The sequence below is a fragment of the Rhinolophus ferrumequinum genome, chromosome 17 (assembly GCF_004115265.2).
Source record: "Rhinolophus ferrumequinum isolate MPI-CBG mRhiFer1 chromosome 17, mRhiFer1_v1.p, whole genome shotgun sequence".
Classification (NCBI taxonomy): Eukaryota; Metazoa; Chordata; class Mammalia; order Chiroptera; family Rhinolophidae; genus Rhinolophus; species Rhinolophus ferrumequinum.
The window spans coordinates 13,348,413-13,368,470 of record NC_046300.1 but is presented as its reverse complement, the minus strand read 5'-3'; the positions used below and the strand labels follow the sequence as shown (position 1 = coordinate 13,368,470).

Below are 20,058 nucleotides of genomic sequence, written 5' to 3'. Positions count from 1 at the left end.
GAGCCTGTCTATAAATAACATAAGAATCTATATTTCTCTCCATCAGAGTAGGTAAGAAAGTGTATATATAGGGAACCGTGAGTAAGCTGATACATGACCCCCCCCAAAAAAAAAATGTAAAAACTACAAAAACAAGGACTGATTGGTACCAGTGAATACGAACAATAACCAGGTAGAAAGTACAAGAAGGTGTTGCCATCTGCTGGATTACCCAAAGTTCCTGGGAGGAGGGCTGGCCACCTGGACTCGGTCTTCTCTGTCTGCCAGAAAAGGGAGTCTCTGGTTGAGCCACCAGTTGTAATGTGACAGAAAGTAGGCATAATACACCAGAGAGTCAACCAAGGTGAATGGTCCTGGGAGTAGAGCCTGGAGGGCATTGGGGAGCAGCAGACAGAAGAGGCAGGGAAAAGACTGTCTTTGAATTGCCAGACTCCCCAAAGTCAGTGAGGCTTGACCAGACTACAAGTTCCCATGTGCAAGTAGGGAGCCTTGTAACACACAAATCGAACCATTTCATCCTCCTGCTCATAACTCTTCCAAATACAGCTCAAATTCTCTAACATGGTGGCTCAGGCCCCAGGTTTTCTCTCTGGCCTCCTCCCTTGTCTCCTTTCCTTCCCATTAGATATTACCACTCATACAGTTCTGGGAACCTGGCATGCTCTTTCTCACTTCTGGGCATTTGTATCTGCTCTGCCTGATGAAAACAGGCCCATCTGTTATATAAATGCAGGAGTTAATGAACCAAATTGGACTTGTATCAGGCATAATCTGCCACCTCTTTTAGACTTTCCAGGTCTTAAGCAGCCACCTCCAGCCCTATATAAAGGATTATTCTGTCCCCAATGTCAGCTGGAACCCCGTCGAAGTGGGGCTGTATGACGACCTCATGGAGAAGACTGGATGGATACGACTTCCAGGTTATTGGAGCTCTATGCAGTTATTTAAAGAGGCAGACCTCACTAGAATTGCTAAAGCTCTCCCTGGTAAATCCAAACTCCTATATCAGGACTTAACCTGGGCCAGACGGGGTTCTGAATAATGCGATACTGCTGGCAAAGCTTTGCTTGTGCCTGTGCATTTTCTTCAGGGCGCTCTGTGCCCCAGCCCATCTCCCACATCTGGTGCGGCCAAATAAGGGGGTGTATGCGCAGTATTAACCAAACTTACTGCACCTGTATTAATATTACCGGGCAGGTAGAAGGTGTTAAAAAGATATATGATCAGTTACCAGAGGGTAAGGAAGGAAGGGGGTGGTAGATGAGGGTAAAGGGGATCAAATATATGGTGATGGAAGGAGAACTGACTCTGGGTGGTGAACACACAATGGGATTTATAGATGATGTAATACAGAATTGTACACCTGAAATCTATGTAACTTGACTAACAATTGTCAGCCCAATAAACTTTAATTTAACAAAAAAAGATATATGATCAAGCTAAATGGCTTTATGATTTCACAAAGGGAAATCCTACCACTGACTCAGTCTGGCAGGCTCTAAAGGATGTTTTGCTCTCTGCCCCTGCTAGGACCCTTGATCTCCAACTACTATTTTTGTTTGGACCCTGTCTTTTCAACCTCCTTGTCAAATTTGTCTCTTCCAGGTTACAGCAGCTCCACATAAAAATGATGGTCCTCCAGGGATTTCATCTGGTGGCCTCAACAGAAACCACACTGGAGGGAGGTCTTGACACCCTAGGTCAGACAGGCAGAGATTTTTCGTCCCTGGCTAGGAAGGGTCAACGCCCGCCTCAGCCTGAAGCAGCTACAGAAAACCAACCTCTAGTCCCTCAACAACCCATATGATTATGGGTCCGAAAAATCTCTCAGGGGGGATTTATGAGGCAGGATACATAATCTAGGGTATCAACACCCCTCCGGAATACCTAACGAGGCACCTCCCATCAAGGAAGACAAACAAGGAATCGCAACAGACACCTCCAGCTAGACATTAACAAGAACCAGTTTCTTCTAGCAGGGCCAGTATCCATGAACTGGGCCTGACCTTTAGCTGATTTTAATGGTATTATTTACACTGTGGGTACCTTGACTCCCATCATGTACCTGATGCCATGACAGTTCCGGAGGAACTAAATGAGGACAAAAAGAGGAAAACAGAGATCTTACCCCTAGAGAGGAGGAGACAGGGTGATGTCCCTAAATTCTTGCCCCTAAGAGATAAAATCCCTAATCAAGACCTTCTCCATGTGACTGGATCTCCGAGTTCACCTGCAATTCCTTCTCCGGTGTGTTCTTTTCTTTAATAAACTCCCTGCGCTTTCCTGCATCTGTCTCACTCTTGAATTCCTTCTCACACAAAGACAAGAACCTGGTTCTGCTCTGGGTTGAGCCCACTTTGGGACATCCCTGGGAGCTTCCGGCATCAATTGTATAAGTGAGGAAACTGAGGCCTAGAGAGATGATACAGTTAGTTTTTGGCAGAGCCTGAACGAGAATCAGGAACTCCTGACTCAGGGTTCAGTGCTTTGTCTCCACCCCTGTCTCTAGTCATATCTGGCGTCTCCTTATGCCTGCCCACCCCACATTCTCCTGCGGACCAGACAGCTGTAATATGAATGAGGAACTGGGACGGGGCAGTGCCTGGGAATGTGTCAGTGCCTTCACCTTGGTACACCTAAGGCTGGTAGGTCAGCGACACTACCAGTGGGCTGCAGTCAGGTATCTTGCTGACACACCTGAAGCCAGGAGCCAGAACCTGTTGGTAACAGAACGTATGCTCCCTCTACTGGTCAGTTTGAACTGAGATCCTGGCCGTGTGGAGCGGAGTCCCAGGACACTATTTTCTCTCCCTTTCTCCCCTCATATGGCCGACAGAGTTGCCCTGGGGACCATGATAGACACCACATTTTTCATGATGGCATACTGTACTGCCAAAGTGGTCTTTACAGTGACCATGGCCATCACCTTCAAGAGGTCTATTTCTTTATCTGGATTCAAGTTAGGAGTAAGGTGTTGTGAGGTTATTGTTACCAAACCCAAGGACGTTCACTTGCTTGCGCACATCAAAGCCCAGTGAGACATGAACAGGTGTTTCCAGGAGAGAAAGTAGAAGTTTAAGGAAATGGCTCCAAGCCTGGAGACAAAGGTGAGCTAGTGCTCTCAAGACCTGGCACCATGATCCAAGATGGCAGAGCATGCCCGTGTCCTTCCGCAAACACAAAAAAAATCACAACTAAATTATAAAACAGTCAACCCAGAGAACCATCTGAAATCTAGCCAAACAAAAGTCCTATAACTAAAAATTTAAAGAAGAAACCACGTCAAGACTGGTAGGAGGGGCAGAAACGTGGAATCAGCCCCACACCTGCATGTAGTGGTTGAGAATCAGGAGGAATATCTGGGCTGCACTGGTTCTCCCCACAGGAGCGAGGGACCCCAGCCCCACACCAGGCTCCCCAGCCCAGAGTACTGGTGCTGGGAACAGGAGCTCCCACAACATCTAGCTGTGTAAAACAGTGGAGATTCCAACTGTTCCGGTGGGACGGAAGACTGAGGGAAACCCAGACATACTCTTAAATGGCCTGCGGCCCATGCACAGACTCACTCGCTCGCCTGCACTTACCTTGGGCTCCAGCGGAGGGATGGTAACTCAGGGAGTAAGAATACTGGGGTCAGACTGAGGTGTGTGGCTGCAAGGGGAGGACTGGAGGATAGTCGGTATTTTCCCTGTGAGGAATCCTCCTCTTGTGCAGCTGGCCTCAACATCTTGCTTGTGTTGAGCCCACCCCCTACGGGCCAAATCTGAATCTGATTGGCCTCCTGAGCTCTGCTGCTCCACCCTGTTGACTCAGCTGGGACCCTGCCCCACCCAACTCACACAACTCACTCAGCACTATCTCCCAAAGCAGCTAACCCTGCCCACATTGCACTCTTTCTTGAAAAACTGTCGGAGTCCAGCAGGATCCAGGTGGGTGGCCACTGACCTCGGTGTACTCTGAGACTTTTGCTGAGTAACTCCAGGCTCAGCACTGGCAGCAAACCAGAATTTACATTAACCTGGTGACCACAATTCTTCCCACTCTAGTGACTCCCTGATACCCTGTTCACCCAATTTGTGAATGGCAGGAGGTTTTATCATGGCTGAATCTTAAGGTAGCTGGCAGGTGGCAGTAGGCCTCCAGGTGTCCTGGCTTTTTGAGGAGTCCCCGGCATGGTACTGGTGGCAGACGTGCTCGGTTTGCAGCATGGCCTCTCCCACGGGCCTCCAGGTCCAGCACAGGCAGTGAACAACTGAGGATCACTTTGTAGCTCCTACCAGGTAGCCCCTGAAAAGTCAGTCCCTGACCCAGGCCTGCACCAGAGCTCCTCTCAATAGGTCCCAGAGCCAACACACTTGGAGGTGGTTTAGACCAGAGCAGAGCACTGCCCAATTAGCCCCAAAAGTGGCACATACAGAGAGCACTCTAGCAGGCACCAGGGCCTCTGGGGATGAATCTTACTCAGTGGGGTAAGCCTCCCACACAGCAGCTCATAAGTTATGGATGTGGTTTGCCCCACAGGCAGTTAGCCTAAGGGTCAATTCCACCCACTGATGTGCCAATAGCAATCAAGGGTCAACTAAAACAGGAGAATACACACAACCCACACAAGGGACACTCCTGGAACACCCAGCTCAGGTGACCAGGGAGACTGTGCCACTGGGCTCCACAGGACACTTACTATAAAAGGCCACTCGACAAAGACTGGGAGATATAGCAGATCTACTTAATACATAAAAACAAACACAGAGAGGCAGCCAAAATGAGGAAGCAAAGAAATGCATCCCCAATGAAAGAACAGGAAAAAAATCCAAAAAAGAACTAAACAAAATGGAGGCAAGCAACCTACCAGGTACAGAATTCAAAACAATGGTCATAAGGATGCTCAAGGAACTTAGTGAGAACTTCAGCAAAGAGACAGCAAGCATAAAAAAGACATAGAAACCATTAAAAAGAACTATCAGAAGTGAAGACTAGAATAAATGAAATAAAGAATGCATAGAAGAAATCACTAGCAGGCTCAATGAAGCAGAGGACTGAATCAGCAATTTGGAAAACAAGGTAGCAGAAAACACCCAATCAAAACAACAAAAAGAAAAAAAAATCCAGAGAAATGAGTATAGTGTAAGAAACCTCTGGAACAACATCCAGCATGACAACATTTGCATCATATGGGTACCAGAAGGAGAAGAGAGAAAGCAAGGGGTTGAGAACCTATTTGAAGAAATAGTGATTGAAACCTTTCCTAACCTGGTGAAGGAAATAGACATACAAATCTAGGAAGTGTGGGATGAACCGAAACAGGTCCACACCAAGACACATTATAATTAAAATGGCAAAGGTTAAAGACAAAGAGGGAATCCTAAAAGCAGCAAGAGAAAGGCAATTAGTAACTTACAAGGGAGCTCCCATAAGACTGTCAAATGATTTGTTAACAGAAACTTTGCAGGCCAGAGGGATTGGCACAAAATATTCAATGTGATGAAAAGCAAGGACCTACAATCAAGAATATTCTACCTAGCAAGGGTATCATTTAGAATTGAAGGACAAATAAAGAGCTTCCCAGACAAGAAAAAGCTAAAAAAGTTCATTACCACCAAACCAGTATTACACGGAGTGTTAGAGGGACTTCTTTAAGTCAAAAAATAAATAAATAAATAAAAATTATGAATAACAAAATGGCAATAGCTACATATCTATCAACAATGTTAAGTGTTCTAGGAGTCATATTAAAAAAGTAAAAGGAAAGAGGTAAAATTAATTTTAATATATGTTACCTCACCCTAAAATCCAAAATATCATTTCAACATGTAATAATATAAAAATTATTAGAGATATTTTGCCTTACTAATACAAGTCTTAGAATTCCGGTGTGTGGACAACTAATGTTGACAAAAAAACATCCAGTCTAAGAGAAAGCTTATGAGTTTATTTGAGCCACACTGGCGACAATTGCCCTGAAGCAAAATCTCAGCGGATTGAGAAAATAGTCTGGAAAATGGCCGTTTTGCAACTTATTTTATACATTAGAATCAAAACAGGAAGGTTACATGAAATCCATTAGTGGTAGATTAAGGGGGTGGGAGAAAGCAAAAGGGGGGGGGCCCAATCTATGGGATTAGATAGAAAGTAAATTTGAGAAACAGATACTTCTTTTACATTGGTGGGTACAGGATAGTTAATAGCACTTTACAGCACATAGAGATGGTAATCAGAGGACAAGAATAGCAATGAGGGATTCTGTGGTCTCTTGTTCTGGTGTGGCTGGTTATGCCCTTAGAGGTCACGGAAAAGGGGGATTACTCTGACATTCCAAGGCTATGTATGGTAGATGCAAAAAGACAATAGACAGACTCACTTAAGGTAAAGGTTGACCTTTGTCAAGGAAGCTACAGGCCAAGGATGTGACGACCAGCCACGCTTTTAGTTCGGAATTTTTATGTTCACACTATCCTATGTGGTTACTTTCCCTGTCTGAGTTTGTAGGGCTCGCCATGCAGGTCTCCCCTGAGCTTGTCAGGTTTAGTGTGTGGCCCCTTTTTTCGTCCACATTAACTTACAGCACATGTCAATTCCGATGCTAACTTTTCGGCGTTTAAAGGGAAATATAGGTCTGCCAAACAATAAAGATGTGTTTAACAGAAAAATATTCCACACAACTTGTTTTTAAATATAAACTAATTAAAATTAAATTAAAAATTCAGTTCTTCAGTCATAATAGCCACATTTCACGTGCTTAATAGCCACAAATCTGGTAGCTGCTGGCTACCTGTCTCGACGTAAATACATTCAGACGTTGCCCCCCAAAACAAAATTCCCCGCAGAAGTTTGCCAAGTAAGCTCCGGTTTCAGCGGAAACTGTGGATCCTGCAGTTCCGGATTTCCTCACGAGATGGCACTAAAGAGCACACTCTCACCACCGCTGGGCGAGCTACCGACCCGGAAGCTAAAGCCCATTGTTCTGTCTAGTTCTTCCGGCTTTCTCCACACCCCCCCCGCCGGAGACTCAGCCAATTCAGCTCAGGCCCCGAAATCTCCGAGCACGCAGGATGTGTCGGAGAACATAGCCGCGGTGTCTGTCGAGCAAGTGAAGATCCGCAAGTAGTTCCCGGGTGCAGGATTGGTGGGCACCCTGGAGCCACGCGCGGGTAGTGGGCGCGGAGCCCCGGGACGCGCAGGTCCCTTACCCGACAAACGGTAGAGAGCCCGGCCTTAGAACGCGTCGCCCGGGCTCCCTCCGTCACGTTGTCTTCTCCAAGGTCCCCAGGGCCGGACCTGAGCTCCCAGTGCACTCGCAGGCCTCCTCCAATGATTCAGAAGTCATGCCCGGCGCTGCTGCAACCTCAGGATGTCGGAGACAGGGTGGAAACGCTTATGGTAAACTGCGGGGAAGCGGGGGCAGGGGTTCCAGGACCGCCGGCTCGGGCAGGTTGCCAAGGGGCAGCGGTCCGAGGGGAGACTTTTCCGCGCTCCTCCGTATGCGCGCGGAGTTGGGGACTTGGCGGGAGAGATGGCGGGGAAGGAGCAAGGCGAGGACTGCAGCCCGTCGCGTGGGAGAGGAGAGCAAGGGTCGCGCTGCTGCAGTGGTATCAGAGTAGGGACGGAGGAATTGCCGGGGCCTTGCGGGGTTTCGGGGGAATGTGCCTGAGAGGCCCCGCAAGAGGTGCGAACGCTACGGGACGTTGCTCAAAGTTGGATGCTTGGAGTGACAGAGGTGGGAGAACACCCGCGCAGATATTTGGACCATCTCAAGGCCCAGTAATAGCGCCAAGCCCGAGAAGCTAGGGTCACTGTGGGCGGGGAGAGGGGCACCTTTGGATCTCCAGCCCCCCGCCCCCGCCGGGCCGGACTAGGTAAGGGCCACAGCGCTGCTAGGCCACGCCCCCAGGCGTCTGGATTGGCTGCCGTGGTCGGGCCGCCGGGCCGTCATTGGTGGAGGCGGAGGTGGGGCTACGACGCTAGAGCTGAGTTGCTGCTGGTTGTGGGTGGAGGCGAGAGTACAGCCAGGCATTGGGCTGCGGAGGCCTTGGGCCGGCAGCAGCTTTGCCTCGTCCTTCGGGGCCACTTCCGCCCGGGTTGGGGTGCGGATTTTTTTTTTATCCTTAAAAAAAGGCGGCTGCAGCTGTACATTTACATATTTGAAAACATGCTTACGGATTTCTCTTTCTGGGCCCTCCAGCTCTGGCCTCGGTTGTATATCCTCTCTGAATTGGATATACAATTTATTTTTTTAAAGGGATGGAGGAATTGCTTGGGGAATGTTTGCAAACTGCTATTTATTGCCTTTGTGTACCTGTGTAGTATTGTTTGGTTGTTTTTGCCCTACCCACGCCTCTAAAAAACAAAAAAAACTGGATTACGCATTTTTTTTTAACTTGAATAACTTTGGACTATTTAGAAAAAATCAAATATGTCCTTAAAGGATGTGCCATTGACAATATTTTAAGACTATTCAGAATAAAAAAGTGTAATTATTTTTTTAAACAGGTTAATCCATACCACTAGTTGTGGATGAAAAAGGAGTTCTATGGAAAGGAACCTCACAGGGTGATCTGATCATAAATTCCTAAGTGGGCAGGTGATGGTGGGTAGTCATGCACCAGGCATATAAACGTTTTTAGTAGAAGGTTTATCTTTGCCTTAAGCAAGCCCTGTCCGTTGTTTCTGTGCATCAAGGTTAGCACACCCTTGAAACAACCATCCTCAAGAGCACATAATCCTGTTAACTATCCTGTAATCCAGGTCCCACCCTGCTTTCTCCTACCTTCATGTAATCTTTACTTCCCTCCTTAATTCCAAATGCGTACCGTGTTTCCCTGAAAATAAGTCTAGGTCTTATATTAATTTTTGCTCCAAAAGATGTATTAGGGCTTATGTTCAGAGGATGTCATCCTGAAAAATTATGCTAGGGCTTATGTTCCAGTTAGGTCTTATTTTGGGTGAAACACGGTAAAATAAATTGCAAAACTGTTATTCTCTGGAGCATTTGAGATCTTGCTTCCCAACAATTGTCGGTCAGTTTGGCTCAAATTCTTATAAAAATTCTCTATAGGTCTGGACGTTCTTACATGGATGTAGTGTATATTTAGCATCTGCTGCATGCTAGTAGACCGGGAAAATTATAAAGTTAAAAAAGTTTGGGCTCTTCTCATTTATTCAGCAAATACTTATGGAGCCAACACTGTGTCCAAGCACTGTGCTGTGAAAATAAAGACATAAAGAGGATAGTTCCTGCAATGGGGGAGGGTGTGTGTGTGTGTGTGTGTGTGTGAGTGAGTGATAGCAGCCTTAAAACAAATTTCATGCAATACCTGTGAAAGCATTGGGGAAGCAGCCCCTAGGAGAGCTGCTGGGAAGCTGTAACTACAGGTCATTCCTGCATCCTTGCTGGAGCAAAGGGCTAGAGGGAGCCAGGGGATGTTATCCTGTGGGATTATGCTCAAGGGAAAGCCATGTGCGGGTTTCCCGGTAGCTGATTCATTCATTCTTGACAGTTGAGCACCTACTGTGCACCAAACTCTGGTCAGTACTGGAGGTACCACCATGAACTGCAAACCAGGAGTGAATGGCCTCTCTCGTTCTGGACCCTCAGTCGGAAGGGAGATGGCTCAGGTGCGATGGAAGCACTGAGAGGGGGCTTTCCCAGAGCAGGTAAGGTCTAAGCAGAGGCCCTCAGGATTAACTGGACCTGGGAGGAGCTAGGGCAGGGTTTTCAGAGGTGAGGAAGGCAAAGAGTCCATTATATCTGCAGAGTGTATAAGAGGGAGGACCATGGTGATTCATGAAAGGCCCTGCAAGCCAGCAGTTTGGACTTTATCCTGATTGGAATATGAAACAATTAAAGGATATTGTTTTAAATTTTTAATTAAAGTGTCTCACTGAAGGTGTTTGCACCTGGAAGCTGTGGGGTCAGATTTGTAGTTTGAAAAGATGGCTCTGGCTACAGGATAGAGAACGGATAAGAGGGAGCAAAGAGATGAGGTGAGTGAAGAGGTGGTGGCAGTCGCCGAGGATGACGGGCTCTGAGCTGGGATGACAGAGGTGAATTTGAGAACTTTTAGGAGGTAGAATGAGCAAGTGCATTAGAAAATGAGTCAGGGGTGCTGCCCAGGTTTCTGGCTGGGGCAGCTGAGTAGATAAATGGCAGGGTAGTCGCTGGGATGGGGTACCCTGGAGAGGAGCAGGTTGGGGGTGACAGAGAGATGAGTTCAGGTTTGGAAATGTCTGAGGTGCCTTTGGGACATCTGCTGAGTGCTTCATGACCACGTCCTGCTGATGACCCTCGTCTTCCCAGAGCCTGAGTAAGTGCTTATGTGGGTCTGAAGCTCTGGAGGGAGGTTGCAAATGTGGGTAGAAGGTGGAGATTGGAGCCATAGGAGTGGGTGAAGGCGCGTGGGAGCATTGTTCAGGGAGAGATAAGGGGTTTCCACTTACAGGAGAGGCCAGGGAAGCTGGAGGGAATCCTCGAAGCCCGAAGAAGGGAGCATCTCAAGGAGGAGCCAGTAGCGTCAACCGGGGATCGCTGCTGAGCGGCTGCGAAGTGCCCTGGGTTTCCACTTGACCCTGGGGGTGTGGTGAAAAAAGAGCATTAACTTTGAGTCCTGGCCAATAGCTTCAAACCATTTGTAACCTCTGTGAGCTCTCCTCATCTGTAAAATGGGTTTAAGAGTGTTAGGAGATTTTGAGGTTGTGGATATAGACGCCTCCCCTGGTTCTGCCAAAGAGGCCACTAGGATGGATTTGTGGGGGGCAGGCTCTGGGAAGACGAGGGACATCAGCGGGACGTGGTCACGAAGCACTCAGCAGATTGAAGAGTGTTATGTGTCTCCCATATTTCCTAGTGGAATATCTCAGTGTGAATTGGAGAAGAGGCAAGTGTGTGCAGTACTGTGGACTGAATTCCCACTGTGGAATGCTGAGTTTGAGATGCCTGTGTGCTAGTGGGAGGTGTGGGAAGAGCAGAGTCTGGAGAGAAACCACATGGGATGACGCCATGGGTGTTGTCAGCATGTGGGTGTGGTGGGGTGGGGTGAGGTTGCCCTGAGAGGCTGTGTGAAGCCCCCAGAGATAAGAGGAACAGCAATATCTACAAGCAGGCAGAGGAAGAGGAGACCTGGAAGGGCAGCCGGAAGAGGAGAGAGAACCCCAAAACTGAGCGGCGAGGCGGTCAGCTGCTGGAAATGCACCAGAGCGGCCAAGTAAGAGACGCAGGAGACACAGAGGACATTTTGGTGGCTGGTCAGTGGTAGGGGGTTAGGGGGATGGGTGAGAAAGGTGAAAGGATTAGGGAGTACAAATTTGTGAAATACAGTATGGAAAATACAGTCAATACTGTTGTAAAAGCTATGAACAGTGTCAAATGGGCACTGGGCTTATCAGGGGGATCCCTTCATAGGTTATTTAAACGCCTAACCGCTGCGCTGTACACCTGAAACTAATATGAAATAATACTGAACGTCAACTATAATTATATATATACATACTGTCACGGGATGTAAAGTACAGCATAGGGAATACAGTCGGCGGTACTTTAATAGCCATGCATGATGTCAGAGGGGTAGTGGACTTGTTGGGGTTATCACTTTGGGAGGGGGGTAAATGTCTAATCACTGTGTTGTTTTGTACACCTGAAACTAATAGTAATAAAAAGAGAGAGAGAGAGAGAAGGGTAGGTGTGGAAAGGGGTCCTGGGGTGTGGCAGGTCCTTGATGAGCACGCAGGGCAGCTTCAGCGCAGAGGCGTTGTTATAGCTGGATGGCAAATGGTGGGGGCCTGAGGAGTGGCTAGCAAGCGGAGAGGAGAGGCCCTTCCAGGCAGCTGGAAAGATAGGGGGCCCTTCAAGCTTGTTTCCAGGCAGCGGAGAAGATGGCACTGGAAGGGGGAAGAATGGCTCGTGGAGGTCACGAAGTCGAGGATGAGACCGAGAAACAAACCTCATGGGTTAGCAGAAGTGTGGATGAGAGATGACACAAGTGGGTGAAGATCTGTCAATTGAATGTACACATTTTGCTCGGTGTCGCTTGTTGTCTTAGCGATTCTACCACCCTTTGATACTGCTACAAGCTGCTTGAACGTGGGTAGAAGCTCCAGTACTGCGTGTCTCTGAAAATAACTGGAAAATAAGCCTTAGCGTGATTTTTAATAAGACATCCCCTGAAAATAAAGCCCCAATGTGTCTTTTGGAGCAAAACTTAATATAAGATCCGGTCTTATTTTCAGGGAGACTTGGTATTTACTATCAGAACTTATCTAGTCCTTTCCCCAACAGTCTTTTAAATAATTCCAGTTATAACTTGAGACTTGCTCATTTGGTGGAATGTGGAGTAATGTCTCTTCTCTGGGAACCACACCACACAGATTACAAACGTTTTGGTTATGTGATGTGTCTTACAGGCGACTTCATATTCATCTGACAGTGTTTTAGGGCACTAGTATGCCATTTACTTAGAAATAATGAGGGGAGAGATCTTTTTGGATGGAGCTTGCCCGTATCTCCTCTGGCAAAGAGGACTTTCTTTCCTCATTAGATTTTTAAGAGTGCCTTTTCACAACCCTATGTGATTAAGGCTGGATCCTGGGGCATGCGGTGGGGGCACTAGAGTGGGCCCCGGGGGAAGTACATTTAGTCTTTGAGGGAGCCCTGCCCTTCCGGGGCTGCCTCGGGATTCTCCCGTGTATGTGTCTGTCCTGGCTTAAAGGAGAGCCAGCAAACCCAGGAGTGGCCACTGGTCCATGGCGCCCTCTGTGGGCAGCTTAGGTCCCAGAAAGCTGGGCAGGTGTAAGACAAAGGGAAAGTTTTAAAGTAAGGAAATCCATAGGTGTTACAGGAAGTGGTACATTTGTTTTGTGGCTGAGCTTAAGGTTTCATTTCCTTTATCTTGCTCCTGTACGTATTTACAGGTTCTGTAGCCGAGGGAGCTTGGAAACCAGCAGTTCAGAGTTAAAACACCATGTTCAATTGATTTTGCTTTTGTGAAGACAGGGGGCAAATAACTTTTGTTTTTGGGACACGGGGAAGTGTGGTTGGTGGCATAATTCACAGATGGAAATAGACATGTTGCTCGGCAGGAGCAGAGGTATTGTGACTACGAAGACCAGAGAGCTCCATCGTGCAGTTTAAGGTGTTCTCGGCATCCTAGTACTATTCATTCCTGGCTACGCCTTTCTCTTCTCTGAAGCATGAAGGTGGTACCGGGTGAGTTTCTAAGAGATGAGACTTGCTGTGGCACAGCTGCTGACACAGTGTTCCTTGTCCTGCAGTTGCATCCAGTGATCAAAGCTTTCCTGTGTGGCTCCATCAGTGGGACGTGCTCCACCCTCCTTTTCCAGCCCCTGGATCTCCTCAAAACACGCCTGCAGACTCTGCAGCCCTCCGCCCAGGGGTAAGGCCTCCTCCCCCCATTTCACTGAGGAACTGGTTTCAACAGCTTCGCTCAGACACAGGAGTATCTTTACTGTGTTGAGCCAACTTCCATTCTGTTGGATGCTCCAAGAGAAGCAGGCCGTGCCCAATACTCATGGGTTTTCTATATATTCTGTGGATATTTTTTATATTTGACATTTCTGGTTCATTAAATGGGGACCTTCCCTGAGCAGCTTCCTGGAATCTGCCTCAGTGACATCTGCATTTATTGTGCTAGCCTGTAATGTCATAACTGTGCTGCCTGGTACGAATAGGAGGTGGTTGTTTAGAAATAACGTAAGTATTGTCCCTTTTGTGCCCCCATACTGGGTTCAGCATTGTGGGAAGTATAGAAAATAAATATAAAATGGAAGGATATGAAATCGAACGTTATCCCATTGCTTTGAACAGATGGATGAACACGTAAGTGTCAAATCATGAACACATAAGAAATGCAGGATTCCGAGAAGCATTATAGAGATTCTTAAGGGCCCTAGAAAAGAGTCCAAACAGAGAAGTCTTTGAGTGGCGAGTTCGTTTATGATGCTGTGGTCTGAGAGTTTTCCTCCCCTGCCTTATTTTGTCTGCCCTCAGATCCAGACGTGTTGGGATGCTGGCTCTGCTTCTGCAGGTGGTCCGCACGGAGAGTCTTTTGGGCCTTTGGAAAGGGATGTCCCCTGTAAGCTGCCATTTGGATCTTCTCTTGCACTCTCTCCTTTAATAACTAGCCATTTCTCCTCTACCTCAAGTGTCCTTTCCTTTAAGCAAACGTGAGAGTTGGAAGTGGTGGGAGGCCCTTTGTGGTCTTCCTGCCCGCCTTATACTGCTGCTAACTTCTGTTTGAGGGCGGGGGCGGGGATGTTACAGCTGTGCGCCCTCGGAGGGAGCTATTAGTCAGCACACAGTCTTTAGAGCAGACGCAGCTGGTACCCCGCCGTTAGCATGTCCTTGCTCTGCCCGCTTCAGTGCAAGCGGGCTGCGGCCTCCGTGGCCCGAAGGGTTTTTCTGGCCTTAGGAAATCACTTTGGAAGTGTCAGGGAATTACTGCTCACCCCAACCCCACAGCAGCCCCTAACCAATGAAAGGTGAGAGGTGATGTTTAGACCTCACTGCCCTCCCCCGGTAGAGGAATTACTCGGAGCGTGTGCTACACTGATGCCCGGAGTTCCCCAAAGAGATTAGGTTCACCCATGGCAGTAACTGGTTAGATAACACACCCTTTGTTGACTGCCATCCCTCCCACCTTACTTCCCACTCTCCCGTTGCTGTTCTCCCACACCTTAAATCAACTGCTTGCGTGCCAGTCCTGGGTCTTTTGGGAAAACCCAGCTAAGATCATCTCTTACAGTGTGGGTCTCCTTTCCTCCCCTGACTCTTTCCGCAGTCCATCGTGCGCTGTGTCCCTGGCGTTGGAATCTACTTTGGCACGCTCTACTCTCTGAAGCAGTACTTCCTGCGAGGCCATCCCCCCACTGCCATGCAGTCGGTCATACTGGGGGTGGGCTCTCGCTCAATTGCAGGGGTCTGTATGTTGCCCATCACTGTGATCAAGACGCGTTACGAGGTGAGTTTGATGGCTTTAGGCCCTCGGGGTGGCTAAGCAGAAGTGCTGGGCTCTTGAATCAAGTAGCCACTGATGTCCACTCCCGATCTGTAATCTAACATCGAGGCTGATGTGGTCAGAGAACCCATTTGTGTGGGCAGGCCAAGCCACGTGTGAGCCAGACCCCCGATTAGGTGCCCTGCTACTGTGAAGCTGGCTTGGTGTAGCGGTTGAACCCGTGGCCGCCAGGCCCGTCACTGGTTCTGTGCTTCCTTTGCAGAGCGGGAGGTATGGCTATGAGAGCGTCTACGCAGCCCTGAGGAGCATCTATCGCAGCGAGGGGCACCGGGGCCTCTTCAGTGGCCTGACAGCGACACTCCTTCGGGATGCACCCTTTTCTGGAATCTACCTAATGTTTTACAACCAGACCAAAAACATCGTGCCCCACGGTATGGATAGAGGCAGGTGTAGTGGAGAGGTGATATCCCCAAGACAAACGTTCTCACCACTTTCTCTGTGATATGAGACTACCTGTTGCTCTTAGCAGTTCCACATTCTTAGCAGAGTTGGAGGAGCTGAGCCTGAGCCTCGTGGCAGCCATGAGCCGGTGCTGGGCTGCAGTGGTGGACAGGCCAGACGTGGTCCCTGCCTTCCGAGTTCAGAGCCTGTTAAGGCAGAGTATAGAGGGTGCTGGGATTGTTGAGTCGGGGGTAGGGCTAGCATGAAGCACTTTTCATAGGTTCTGCAACAATACTTCCCAAATTTGCCTGATCTTAAGATTTCTGGGCCCCACCCCAGGCCTCCGAAATCAGAAGCTTTGGAGTAAGGCCTGGGAGTCTGTTTCTCAAGAAGCACTTGATGTGCTTCTTATCAGACAAGCTGGGGATCTGCCAATGGATTAGGCGCTGGAAGAAAAATATGATTTTTCGCCTCTCTTGCTGTGTGCCCAGTTAACGTGGGTTTGAGCCCTCCATTTGGGTGGAAAGAAAGGTGCCAAACCTCAGGCATTCTGGCAGGCCCACCCTACCAGTGAGCTCATGGTGGGCAAGACCGGGACAAAAATCAAAGGGCAGTAAAATCCACCCAAGTGAGCCAGGTATTGCTAGATATACATCCTGTAGAATGAACCTGCATTCGATAAGGTGTCTGGATGATCTGAGCAAAGAATTGCTACCAAGGTCATGGAATAACTGGGAGAGCTGGAATGGCAGCACCATGACAGTGGTGATCAGCGGCAGTTGGGGGGCTTTGGGAGGTTTGCTGCTTGTCCCCAGGCTCCAGGAGGTGTGACACTGCAGGTCACAGCCTTGTTTTGCAGTAGAAAGAAAGTTAAGGCAATAAGGGAACTTGGATGTACATTTTTAACTTCTCAATCCATCTTTACAAGTTTTCTTTAATTTGGTATTTAGAAATCATTTTAAACTTATTAAAAAGCCACAATAATAATACAAAGAACTCCATAGCCTTTTATTATTTTCTTTTTATGTGTTTAATTGTTTTTTCCAAATCATTTAAGAGTAAGTTGCAGACATGATGCTTATCGCTTGGATAAGATAGCATCTTCACTGAAAACTGAGTTATTTTTTTTCTTTTGTAATTCGTAAGTGTCTCTGTAGGAAGATACTTTGAATCTGTCTAAATCCATATAAAACACCTTATTCCTTTCAGCCATGTTTTAGCATCAGTCGTTGATTCTTGCCTGAATCGATGATGATAATTGTAAAAAGGTGGACTTTTAACTTCATTATTCCATCTACATTTATTAGTCATACCTTTAAATTTTTAATTCTTAACCTTGTTTGAATCCAGACCTTCTGGCTTTTGGGAAGAATTAGTGGGCAACTTGGCATTGATATTTGTCTGATGAATGTGAGATTTGTTTATAACTGAATGTTGCCTCTGTCCTATTTCAGACCAGTTGGATACAGCCCTCATTCCAGTTGTAAATTTCAGCTGTGGGATATTTGCGGGAATTCTGGCCTCACTGGTAACTCAACCTGCAGATGTTATCAAAACTCATATGCAGCTCTCCCCAATGAAATTTCAGTGGATTGGTCAGGCAGTGACAATCATCTTCAAAGTAAGGCTATAGAATAAATATTTGTTCTTATTGTGGTTAAGGCTCTCTCCCTCCCTAGAGCAGTAGGTCTTTACACAATAGAATCACCTGAGAAGCTTTTTAGAAATCCCCATTCTCAGGTCACAACCTGGGCTGATTATGTCAGAACCTCTGGCGGGGGAAGCCCAAGTATCAGTATTCTAATTTCTTCAGTGTTTCCAGTGTGTTGCCAAGGTTGAGAATCGCTGCCAAAGACCTATGATTGGTTTTCTTTGGGTGGGGCCCCTACCTTAGGACAACCTGTGATAAGCATGCAGATTGCTGGGCTCTCCCCCACACTTACTGAATCAGGCCCTCTGGGAGGACCTAGTAATCTCATCAAGGACCCAGGTGGAAATTAATGGTCAGGAAAAAATCAGAAACACATTTTGTTTCTAGGAGTTTGCTCTCATACAAATGGTAATAAAGCTCCCTCTAGGCAAATTGTCAAAAAGGCACCTTCCCGTCAGCCTGGAGCCAGGGCCCAGGGCTCGGCGACCCGACCTTGGCTGGATGTCAGCTGCCACTTGGGGTCTGGTGTTTCTGTGCACAAGCTGTACACCTGGACACAGCCACCCTGTATGAAGACTTTCAGCTAAGAAATAAATTCCCCTGGATGGAGCAAGCCTAAAAAGATAAAGCTTAGCAACTGTTCAAAAAAAAGTTTAAGGCCATTGTCTCCTTAGGCCCATTAGTCATAGTTTTGACATTATTTATAAAAGTCTAAAAACTAAGACTCAGAAATGGGGTCTTAGTTTCAGAGACCCCAGAGAGATCCTCACTGTCATGCCAGGTGTATAATTGCCTTACTAATGAACTGAGTTTCGACGTTCATTTTCCTCATAGGACTATGGGCTGCGTGGCTTCTTCCAAGGCGGTGTGCCCCGGGCCCTCCGCAGGACTCTGATGGCAGCCATGGCGTGGACAGTCTATGAAGAGATGATGGCCAAGATGGGACTGAAATCCTGACCGAGAGGGCACTGACAGAGGATGGGATCTGTTGCCCTGCCTGGTTTCTGCCAGGGCTGCTTCATCCTCCTGTCCTGGAGTACGATGAAGCCCTATTTGGAAAGCCAGGCAGATGTGTCACCTTGTTACCCAGTTGAAGTAGAGAATAGATGGGCCTGACTCAAGGCTTCAGAATCTCTCAAAAGGAGAGTCACTGATACATACAGCGCACTGGGGAGTAGGGAAAGGGTTTGCGTACCCTGCGAGGCTACCTGAAAGCATTTCCTGGGAGGGAGCTGTCAGTGGCTCCAGCCACCCACCTACACCACAGTACCCCGCCGGACACCTGTTCTTGAGCAAGGGATCGTGAAGCCACAGAAGCTGTGGCTGGGGAGCTCCAGCTGGGGAGGTTGGGTCTGTGGAGTGAGGCGTCACTGTCACCAGGCTGAATTCTGCATCTGAGATGGTAGTGATGTCTGGATAAGGAAGAAAAGATGTCATTATTCGGTCGGTTCCTAATCAGCATCTCCGAGGCTCTGGAGAAGGGAGGAAGCCTAGTGGTTTCCTAGGCTCTAAGTGTCCAAATAAAAGGTTTTGGTCTTGTCCCCAGCTGTGTGAACTCTTAAGTTGTTCTGGCATTTTTCTGCAGCTGAAGTTCAGATAAATAAAACAAAACACTGTATCATTGAAAACTGTTTGGAAAAGCTAAATAGTGTCATATCTCTGTTTTAAAATAACAGAATAGTCTAAGGTGGCTGGCATTTGAGCTATATAGGTCCTAAAAACTAAAAAGAAAGTTTAAACAGCTTTATTTTACTTAGCAATTCATGCATTTCAAATATATAATTCCCCTTTTGTAACTTGACTGACTGGTGCAACCGTCACCATAAATCAGTTTTAGAACACATTTATCCCCTGGTTAGATCTCATTTACAATTAGTCCTCTTTCCAAGCCCTAGTTCCAGGCAGCCACTGACCTGCCTTCTGTCTATAAATCTGCCTTGTCTGTACACAGTGCTTTTGTGGTTTACTCACCATATGGGATATTCAAACTGGCCTCTTTTTATGGCTGAATAATACCCTATTATATGCCTATGCCATATGTTATTTATCCATTCATCAATTGACTAATATTTGAATTCCCACTTTTTGGCTCTCAGGAATAATGCCACTATGGATATTCATATACAAGGGCTTGTGTGGTTTCATTTCTCTTGCGTATATGCCTAGGAATGTAATTGCTAGATCATGTGGCAATTATGCTTAGTCATTCGAGAAACTACCAGACTTTTACAAAGTGGCTACGCCATTTTACCTTCCTTGCAGCAGTGTATGAGGGTTCTGATTTCCTCTCATCCTCCTCAACACTTGTCCGTTTTATTTAATGTAGCCATTGTAGTGGGCCCAGGGTGAAAGCCTGGCTCTCCACTTACACAGACACACTTGAAATTTTGTCTAGGAAATGGGAATAGTAATATGTCTTCACTCCTAGTGTTGTGGTGAGGGTTCATGAGCAAATGTTTCTGCACATTGCATTGGTTTTCTAGAGCTGCCACAACCAATTGCTACAAACTGGGTGGCTTCTAACAACAGAAATTTATTCTCACAGTTCTGGATCCTCCAAGTCTGCAATCAAGGTGTCTGCAGAGCCATACTCTGAAATCTCTAGGGGAGGGTAGTTTCTTGTGTCTTCCGTCTTCTAGTGAATACTGGCAGTTCTTGGCATTTGTCACTCCAATCTCTGCCTCCATTTTCACAATGCCTTCTCCCCTGTGTGTGTCTCTGTCCAAATTTCCATCTTTTAAAGGACACCAGTCATTGGATTAGGGCCCACCCACTCCACAATGACATCATCTTAACCTGGTTACACCTGCACAGACCCTATTTCCAAATAAGGTCACATTCATAAGAATTGGGGATTAGGACTCCCACATATCTTTTTGAGGGACACGAGTCAACCCGTAACACATATTCAGTTCAATGATTTATAAGTTTAAGTTTATACTTTCCGTTTTAGGTTGAAAGGCTCCATTCAAAAAAATGATATGGGGAGGAATATAGGCTAGA

At 47.2% G+C, this 20,058-nt stretch overlaps 1 protein-coding gene across 2 annotated transcripts; it reads left to right on the top strand.

Moving 5' to 3' along the window:
* Window positions 1–6,975: 6,975 nt before the first annotated feature.
* Window positions 6,976–18,596, top strand: SLC25A38 (solute carrier family 25 member 38). Of its 2 annotated transcripts, XM_033133015.1 has the most exons (7): window positions 6,978–7,377; window positions 13,261–13,382; window positions 13,997–14,081; window positions 14,787–14,966; window positions 15,226–15,394; window positions 16,859–17,025; window positions 17,890–18,596. In XM_033133015.1, exons 1-7 carry the CDS (start codon window positions 7,309–7,311, stop codon window positions 18,010–18,012), a joined length of 915 nt encoding a protein of 304 aa, XP_032988906.1. In that variant the 5' UTR covers window positions 6,978–7,308; the 3' UTR covers window positions 18,013–18,596. The 2 variants fall into 2 exon arrangements, with proteins under 2 accessions (XP_032988908.1, XP_032988906.1); XM_033133017.1 differs by lacking the exon at window positions 16,859–17,025 and having other exon boundaries at window positions 6,976–7,377; window positions 17,890–17,978.
* The last annotated feature ends 1,462 nt before the right edge of the window (window positions 18,597–20,058 follow it).

Bases quoted from the DNA above. Each gene is read 5' to 3' on its own strand.
- SLC25A38 (XM_033133015.1), top strand. From the start codon at position 7,309: ATGATTCAGAAGTCATGCCCGGCGCTGCTGCAACCTCAGGATGTCGGA. The intron at 7,378-13,260 runs GTAAACTGCGGG...CTTGTCCTGCAG, and splicing joins ACAGGGTGGAAACGCTTATG to TTGCATCCAGTGATCAAAGC. The intron at 14,082-14,786 runs GTAAGCTGCCAT...CTCTTTCCGCAG, and splicing joins TTTGGAAAGGGATGTCCCCT to TCCATCGTGCGCTGTGTCCC.